General features: G+C 29.9%; 1 protein-coding gene across 1 annotated transcript; it reads left to right on the top strand.

The window, feature by feature from the left end:
- Positions 1-2,360: 2,360 nt before the first annotated feature.
- On the top strand, positions 2,361-7,378 carry LOC114738493 (keratin, type I cytoskeletal 9-like). The gene is made up of 5 exons (XM_028926554.1): positions 2,361-2,427; positions 2,572-2,636; positions 2,759-2,856; positions 3,233-3,441; positions 7,308-7,378. The coding sequence occupies exons 1-5, from the start codon at positions 2,361-2,363 to the stop codon at positions 7,376-7,378; spliced, it is 510 nt and encodes a 169-aa protein (XP_028782387.1).
- Positions 7,379-10,265: the final 2,887 nt, after the last annotated feature.

Genomic DNA, 10,265 nt, shown 5'->3' with positions numbered 1-10,265 from the left:
TAAAAATGTTGTCCTTAATGTGATAACAACCACTTGTAGGGTTGAAGTTTCTCCTCATCACTAACTTAATTTTCTTTCTTTTCATTGCATCATTTTTTTTTTGATATAATTTATTGTTGAAAAGTCATTGCATGTGCCTATACTTTTGAGGAGAATGAATGAGTTATTTTTATTTTAAAAAAGTAACTTCATAATTAAATTTAGTTTATGTGAATTTATTGTTCGCAATCAATTTTTCTAATCTCTAATTTCTAGATTAGTAAGAAGAAACATTATCGACACAACGTTTCAACAAAGACTCGAAATACTGACTCTATCATAGCTTTCGATCTCATGTTTGCTTCCTATAATTTAATATATTAATATTCACAGTTGTCCAAAAAATATATATAAATTTACGCAATAAAGTTTGTAATAATAAATTGTGCTATTTACAAATTATGAATACTATAAGAATTAAAGCATTTCTCTAGTTGTCCATCTTACAAACCATGCATCGAAACATGTTGAGCATCTCTTCCCTTTTCAGACCATGACATTCTTTGCAAGTTTTCGAAATAATAGTAGGAAAAAGCTTCAATATAATTGGCAAAATGTAAAATAGAAATAGTCATTTCTGAAAAATCTGTTATCTTTTTTTTTTTGGTAGGCAAAATCACACAAAATGTCCATGCTGATATAGTACTCTTCATATAAAAGCTCTCATTCTCCACAATCTCTCTTTATTTCACAACCTCATCTTATGCTGATATAATATATCTATGACTTATAGAACAAAATCTCCACTTAGGCTTGAAAGACCAACTTCATGCTGATCAAAAACTAAAATTCATGACAAGTTTAGTGAGATGAATGACAAGTTTAGTAAAGCGAATGACAACTTCTAATAAGCAATTCATAGAAATTTAAGTTTTTGTGTTCAAATGATATAATTTTTAGATTTCTTTAGTGGATGACAAGTTTTGATAAGCAATTTATGATAAGTTTAGTAAGGTGAATGACAAGTTTAGTATGGCGAATGATAGCTTCTGATAAGTAGTTCATAGAAATTTAAGATTCTGTGTTACAATGACAATTTGCACAATTCCTTGGTGAATGACAAGTTTAGTAAGACGAATGACAACTTTTAATAAGTAGTTCATAGAAATTTAAGATTCTGTGTTACAATGACAATTTGCACAATTCCTTGGTGAATGACAAGTTTAGTAAGACGAATGACAACTTTTAATAAGTAATTCATAAGAATTTTAGTTTCTATGTTAAAATGACATAATTTCCAGATTTCTTTAGCAGATAACAAGTTTTTATAAGCAATTCATGATAAGTTCAGTAAGGCAAATGACAATTTTAGTAAGGCGAATGACAATTTCTGATAAGCAATTCATAGGATTTTAAGATTCTATGTTAAAATGACAAGTTGCATAATTCCTCGGCGAATGACAAGTTTAACAAGGTGAATGACAACTTCTAATAAGTAATTCATGGGAATTTAAGTTCCTATGTTAAAATGACAGAATTTTCATATTTCTTTAGCCAATGACAAGTTTTAATAAGCAATTAATGACAAGTTCAGTAAAACAAATGACAAGTTTACTGAGACAAATGACAACTTCTGATAAGCAATTCATAGAAATTTAAGTTTCTGTGTTAAAATGACAGAATTTTCACAATTCCTTGGCGAATGACAAGTTTGGCAAGACGTGACAACTTTTGATAAGCAATTCATAGGAATTTAAGTTTCTGTGTTAAAATAACAGAATTTTCAGATTTCTTTAACAAATAACAAGTTCCTATAAGCAATTCATGATAAGTTCAGTAAAATGAATGACAAGTTTAGTCAGACGAATGACAACTTCTAATAAGCAATTCATAGGAATTTAAGATTCTGTGTTAAAATAACAGCAACCAATTTCTGCAATTAGCCATTTGAATTCAAAAGAGTGGTAGAAAATCATGTTTGAAATATATTATGAAGCTACCAGCAAAAGATAGGAAAATCACGTTTGCATTCAATATAATTTTATACCATAGCCCAATCATTTACATATGAAAATTAAAACTAACAACCTCTTCGAATACCAAGTAGTAACAGCAAGCTCAAAATTCCTATCCGTTTCAGTGGCAGCTTCAATATTTATAAGGAACTTACATTAAACTCCACCTTTTCCAAAGCTTTCATGATGATTGTCACATTACTACTTGCCAACCCCTTCTCATCCTTACTGTTGATGTCACCACCTTCTAACCCCACCGTAAACACCACCACTCCTCCTCTGATCCCAATTCCCAACTCCTTGTAGATCTCTTAAATCCCAAAAACCTCCTCCATAATCCTTAAAACCCTCTTCCAATCCTGCCTAATGCACCATCACAATTCCAAGTACTATAAACCTGTCAAAGCTGGTGTTATTACATCGAACAGTGAAGGTAAAGCCACTAGCAAAGAGAAGGACGAAGAGAGAGAGGAAAAGAAGAAGGAAAGGGAAGGAGAATTGGAGAGGAAGAAAGAGAGAGAGAAAAAGAAGAAGGGCATTTTGGACATTTCACCATCATTTTATATTTGCAATATAGGACCGGGTCTCCTGAAGCCATTTTTCATATTGAGGAACCCATTTAGCAATTTCGCATATTGGGAGGTCTTTATTTTAATTTTTAGTCTTTCTAAATAATTATAATTTTTAACATCCTCCTTGATAAATATCACTCCCTTTAGGTCCTTTATTTCAATTTTTCAATTAATATCTTTATTTTTGTTCAGGGGTATTGCAATTTACTTATTACTTCTTTTGATAAGGGGACTTTTAAGTTTTCGATTGCAAATCTCTGTAGTTTGGGTTGTGGTTCTTCAAAGATGCAGTTTGTTTGATTAAATGGAAAATTATTCACATGAACCACATTAGAAAATTAAATATATAGAGGCCTTAAGAAATTCAACTTTTTCTTTACAAATTTTACATTTTACAAATTGATTTACTTATAAATGTGAAATTTTACCTTGTAAATATCAATTTTTTTGCCTGATTTTCTTACATGAAATTTATGCCTAATTTTTCATTGATAACAAATAACAATCGCCATTATTTATTGGGAAGACATTTTTACGAGTAGTTACAATACTACTTCAAAATTCTCAACATCGCACTAGCAACAGCAACAATAGTAGTAGTAATAATAGTAGTAGTAATAATAGTAATAATAGTAATAGTGGTGGTGGTGGTGGTTGTGGTGGTAGTGATGGCGGTAGTGGTTATAGTCGTGGTAGTCGTGATAATGGTGGTGCTAGTGCTAGTGGTTGTAGTGGTGGTAGTAGTAGTAGTGGTTGTAGTGGTGGTAGTAGTAGTAGTGGTGGTAATGGTGGTAGTGATGGTGCTAGTGGTAGTAGTGATTGTAGTGGTGGTAGTGGTGAAAGTGGTGGTACTAGTGCTAGTGGTGGTGGTGCTAGTAGTAGTAGTATAATAATAATAGTTGTGAACACATTTTTCCCTACAAAAATGCTACTTTTTTTGAGTTCAAAATGTATATGCTTTTGGAATTTTAAAAACACACGGTGATAATATGTGTGTGCGTTACTAACAGATATTTTAGATATGTATATGTAATATTTATGGATCGATTTTAAGTCCATCTTTTACAATTTTATTCCAACCAATATTCAGCTACAATATTGATATTAAATTAATGGTTCAATAATATAAATGGAAATTCGAATCAAAATATTGAAATTTTTAAGCAAAGAATTTACAGAAAATATCTTGCGCTTTATCTTTTTTAATGACAAAAATATCTTGTCGTAAGACCCTTTTTGACGGAGGCAACGACTTATTCAGACCCCTTCTAGTAAGGCTAGGTCAGTTTTTCAAAAAAGAAAAGAAGATATTTAAAGAATGAACAATAAAATATAACCAAAAAAATTATTTTATATATTAAAATTTATATACATTTGTTTGGTCTCCAAATACAAAAGGTAATCAAATATCACTAAAACATGCTGCTTCAACGAAAAATAAAACATCGTTCATTTCTATTAGATCTTGTTTTGGTTGTTTTTATAGCATTACACAATGTTATTTTTTCTTGTAGAAGAAAAATAATTTTTTCACAAAATAATTTGATATTAAAATATAATAATATGATAATTGATGTTAATGTCAATATAGTTTTTCATTATGATATTTAATTTGATTTTAATCATGATACATTTTGATATAAGAGTAAGAGTATTTTAGTCATTCATATATTTACTCATTTTCTTTCCTTCGTGTTTTTTCTTATCCATCCAAACAGGAGGGGTGATAATATTTTCTCTTCATTTTTCTCTTCTCCCAATTTTCTCTCTTTCCATTTTCTTTCTTTCTTCCCATTCAAATGGAGAGTAACCGCTAGAATGATTTTCATTTCAACAATAAAATTCAAACCCCTTACTCCTTTAACGTATGTGCCATCCTATATTCATATAAACTAAACCAAATTTAATTTTGTTAGGATGTTATCCTTCAATATAATATTTCAAAATGCTTTAAAAAAATTGCACATAATGTTCCCTTCAAGTCTCTAGTGTAGAAATTGTATCATCATAGAGTCTGTCTTTTAAAATATACATACAAAAATACATGCTCTTTTTTGCCATATACAATATATAAAATCTCAAAAAAAAATTAAATTATGAACTATTCATGTGTTTTTGAAGTCAATTGTTGTATTTTCCTTTGGGTAAACTAAAGGAGAAATGACCCAAAAATACCTTTTGAAATTTAAAAAGACAAATAGGCCATGTAAATAAGTGAAAGGACCTAATGGGTATGATTTAGGAATCTGGGATTTACAAAGTTTGGCAAAAAGACTAAATTGCCATTAAAGTAAAATGAAAAGCATCAACAGGTTTTGTAAAGTAATTTACAACTTTCAAATTGAATTTAACCATTTTCATAATGTGTTTTACAACCTGTTATTAGCCATTTACAAACCAGGCAAAACTCAAGGGATTGAGTTGAACAAAATTACTAAACATGTAATGTAACTGATCACTTGCAAAATGAAAGTACCCATTTTCATAATATATTTCACAACCTGTTATTAGCCATTTCTAAACAATTTTACTAAATATTCAGCATGATCGATAACTTGTAAAATGAATTTGTCCATTTTCATGACATTTTGCAACCTATTATTAACCATTTCTAGATAATTTTACTAAATATGGAATGTGATTGACAACTTGGAAAATGGATTTGACTATTCCATAACACGCTTTGCAATCTATTATTAGCAATTTCTAGGCAATACTAAACATGTAATGTGATTGACAATTTGCGAAATGAAGTTGACTATCTCCATAATGCATTTTGCAACTTATTACTAGTCATTTTCAGACAATCTTACTAAATGTGTAACATGATTAGCAACTTATGAAATGCATATGACTATTTTCATAACACGTTTTGCAACATTTGTTAGTCATTTCTAGACTTAGTGCAAATTTTTTGGAGGGGGCTGAGTTAGACAAATTGACTAGACATGTAACCTAATTGACAACCTAAAAAATGCTTTTGACCACTTTCATACTATTGACTTGATCAATTTCCACCAAGTATAACCTTTTGGGAGAATTAAACAATGAGGTAAATATTCTGAGAAATTAGTAGATAATCGATAAGTATACCTAAAGTACGTCATAATAAACTTCTTAACAATAATTTTCATGATTTACTACATTTGTAATAGAATTGACCATTAAAATGATGGTATTTACCAAAAACCAGTAGCCCTGTGACAACAATTACTTTACATATATTCAAATGAGGAATGAGAAAGCCCAGATTACATATATGTGTTCTTCAAGTGGTATGATGAAGCCAGAGAAATAGAGAAGTAGCCCATTGTATGATTGAAGAATGGTAACATGAGAAACGTAGAGGTAATTTAAAATAATTTTAGAAGTTGGAAGTTTGAAGAAACCCTAAACAAGCGAAACGGAGTTGGAAGTTCGGATAGGGATGATTTGGAAGTGAGGATCTGTACTCATTTTGGAAGAGAAGGGCGCTGGAAATATCGTAAGGGAGAGAGAAAAGAATCTGAAGAGAGAGAGAGAACTCTCTTTGATCTGACAAAAAAGGAGTGAAAGAAAGGGCATGTAGGTAACTTGTTAAAAACTTCAAATCCTAGATGCATACCTCCAGAGTTATTTGGAATTTTAGAATTCAATAGGTATTTATATGGGATTTTTCCCCAAAAAAATGGTATCAAGAAATTTTTTTTCGTGTGAAATGGAGTCCGAGTTTGAGGTCGACTTACAAGTCAAGCAGTTCATTTACCAATGCATCCATCCAATGAATTAAAGAGACTTTTGATAGATATGTTGTGAAGGGTAAGGACAATTTGTCGATGCATGCTTCTTCCCAATAGTAATTAATGTTCTTTTGGAGGTATCATCTATATATATGGCCTACAAGATTGACCATAAATGAAATAATGCCAAGAAAATGAAAATGTGGCCAAGAAGTGGAATTATATTTTCTAAAGAGACGACAAAGTTACATTCTTCTCATTACTAATAACGAATTTTATGGGTTACTTTATCACCTATACAATACAAATGATAATGAAAATATGATCCTTAATTATGTAATAACAGACCACTTACAAAATCAAAACTTTTCTTCATCACTAGCGTAATTTTCTTAGCTCGCTTATTTAATCAACTTGTTTTGGGAAAAACTTTAATGTTTGAATAGTCTACCGTGCTGATTTCATTTATGCTCAACTATTTGTTGGGTTATTAACATGAATATATTTTGATTTAGTGTTTTGTCGATATCTTTGTTTGGCTCGTCTTAAAGAAATTCAGCTGTTACTTATATATCCATCTTGGAGATCTTAATTTTTTATAGGATAAAGGTGTATCAAGTATCCTAAAGTATTTTGTGGTTTGTCCAGCACCTTAAAGTATTTTTTAGGTGCATCTAGACTCCAACACTCTAAAGTATTTTGAAGTACAATTTTACACTTAGCTGTTATTTATAAATTTATTTTTGTGGATGTATTTTCATTTTGAAAATTCCCTAATTAAAATAAATTGAAGGCTCAATTTAATAAAATAGATTATACGCTCGTTGAACAATTGCAAATTCAGGCTACATCGAAATTAATATTTTAAAAAATAATATTAGTTTACAATCATAATACTAAAACTGTGCGTAATCTGTTTTTATTTATATTGTTGTGACAAAAGATACTATATTCCTTTTTTTTTTCAGCAACAAGAATATCTTCTCATCCTTATACCCATTTTTTCTAGGCTACTTTTTCAGACCCCATTAAAGCACCAGAGTCCAGACTGCAGATCAGTTACGGCAAAAGGAAAAAGAAAGAAAAAGAATGAGACGATCTAGAAAGAATGAACAATAAAAATTAACCAAAAAAACACTATATTCAAATTTATACCTGTTTGGTTGGTTTCCAAATACATAACAAGGTATTAAAGATGACAAAAACATACCTCCTCAAGTAAAAATTAAAGATTGCCTGTTTTGTTTACATTTTTTAATTAGTTATATCGCCCGCAAAATATTTTCATCACAATGTTGGGAAAAAGAATTTTAATAAATTTAATCATAATATGTCAGTACACATCAAACTTTAAGGGGTGTTTAAGTCATATTTTTTTGCCACATACTTTTAAAAATCCTGCCATAAGTATATCTTCGAAGGCCCCTGACAATACTGCAAAAAGTGCTTTCTTAACTTCTTTTCCTCTTGAGGAGTGTTTGGATGAAACCAAACCATGGTTTAGAGAATAGCTTCTGGGACATAGATTCTTGGGAGAATAGATTTTGTAAAAAAGTGATTCTGATAAAATGAGAGTGTTTGTATAGTTGTTATCAGAAGCACTGTTTATATGTGCAAATTACTAAAAAAGGCATAAGTTAATATGATAACTACATAAAAGATAGATTTTATAATATGTTTTAATTTGAAGGAATAAAATTATTAATAATATATTTTTTACCAACATAATTAATAATATATAAGATAATGTAATTAATAAGTAATTAATATGTGTATATATTTATAAAATATAAGATTGAATATGTTTATAAAAAAATAATTGAGGAATGTTAAAGTCATATTATCATTGAGATCTACTCTGATAAGCACAATCATACTCTCCAATTTGAGCCAGAAGCAGAATGGATTCACTTCTTTTGAAACCATGGTTTTGAGTCCAAAACCGAGGTTTGTTAATTTCTCCCCCTATTTGGCAAATTTGGGACCCAAACCTTTGGATCCCAAAACTGTGGTTTCATCATATTGCCAAACAGGTTAGTAAATATTTCACCGACAGATTGATTATGTAGTGAATGAATCATATAACTTCAACATTATGCAACTCTTCTCGGCTTTTAGACATAACAATTTTGCACAGCTAGCATTGCTTTTAAATTCTTTTCATGTTAATTCTGTGATATGTTTTGCTTCCTTTCAAAACTATTGTACATGCATTATTTCCTTTTTTTTTTTTAATTAGACAATCAATATGCACCATCAATATATATATATAGTATTTATATATAGTGGTATTATTTAGGTGTATTATTGACGTCAACTAAGTGGTATTTTAATTTTAAACCAAGATGATACTACTAAAATAAAATATTCATATAGGAGGAGATAATTAGAGGCAACTTCTGATGAAATGGAGAGTAAGACTGAGGTATGCACCAATCAAATTTAGATTTTGGATATATATGTTTGTGGAGGGATAATGTATCCACGAAAGCTTCTCACTATCGTTCTTTTGGGGTATTTTCTCTTATGAGACAAATGCAATGAAAATGAAATTACATTTTGTACAGCAACAAGGCTTGTTCCCATCACTAATGTATATTTTGATTACTTTGTAGTCTATATAATACTGTGATAATGAAAATATGGTCTTTGCTATGATAATGAACCACTTGTAGGGTTAAAACTTCTCATTACTAACTCAGTTTTCTTTCTCTTTCGTTCCATTTGGGACAACTTAATGCTTAAAAAGCCTATGCTTTGAGCTAGATCCATGGATGAGTGAGTCCTTTTCATTAAAAAAAAAATTAACTTCATAAATATTTAGTTATTGAGCTTGTGGAAATATTGTTCTTGTTATGAATATAATAATATCTTTATGGATGTCCATATATCTCCCATTATCTCCTAATATCTCTTATAATCTCCAACATCTCCTATTATCTCTATATCCCACAATTATCTTATATTATTATGTAATCTGTAGATTCTATCAAAGATGTAAAGCTATGTCTATAAATAAAGGCCATGTATCATGTATTTAGCAACCCTTGAATGGAATGAAAAAGATTCTCTCTTGTTGGTCCTCTCTTCTTCTTTTTTATTCTTCTCTATTTCTTCTTTATTTATAATACGTTATCAACACAAAACTCTAACCAACATATGTATGACATACCTTTGATTCTTATTAGCATGACTTTAGAGTATCATCTCTATGATTTTTTTCCCAAAGTATCGTTTGCTTTATTCAAATGAAAATATCTTGAACATTGTATGTATGATATTTCAAAGTATCCATATCTATAATTGATTTTCTAGGATAATCTTAGCCATTGTATGGATAAGTCAATCCATTATGTGTTTCAATAGTTGCGAGATCTTTATATATGGATTAAAGATTGATTTAGACCTCGAGAAGGTGATGAATAAACATTTGGTCTAGAAGGGTCATATCTTATTGTCACTGAAGCACTTATATATCTATTTAGCCACACAAAACCTGATATATCATTTGCTAATTAGCATGATATAATTTTTTATTAACATGAAGATGTTGGAATGAAGTTAAAAACATTTTTTGTTACTTTAAGGGTGTGGAGGTAATATTATTTTATCTGAAGGTACCCAAGACTAATTTTACTGGCTATTAGGTAGAGTATTCTTGTTTGATCCTCATGTTAAGATATCACAATATGACCCATATGTGGGTAAACCATAAAAAGACTATTTGTCTCATGATTTTCAGAAGATTATGGAATTAATATTTGACATTTTTATCTCACAACAATATTTGGAAGGCTTGTTTGTTATATTAGACTTTACAGGCTCGAAGATGTCATCTAATATTGCCAAGAGGGGGAGTTGATACATGTTGTACTCTTTTTTCCTTGTCTATGGTTTTGTCCCACTGGATTTTCCTAGCAAGATTTTTAAAGAGGCAGCATTGCATAGTGTATCACTCTTTTTCTTCTGCTAAGTTTTTG

The sequence above is a fragment of the Neltuma alba genome, unplaced genomic scaffold (assembly GCF_004799145.2).
Source record: "Neltuma alba isolate B1F8T4 unplaced genomic scaffold, ASM479914v2 tig00013596_pilon, whole genome shotgun sequence".
Classification (NCBI taxonomy): Eukaryota; Viridiplantae; Streptophyta; class Magnoliopsida; order Fabales; family Fabaceae; genus Neltuma; species Neltuma alba.
The sequence above is the reverse complement of the archived record's forward strand: the minus strand, read 5'-3'. Positions and strand labels throughout refer to the sequence as shown.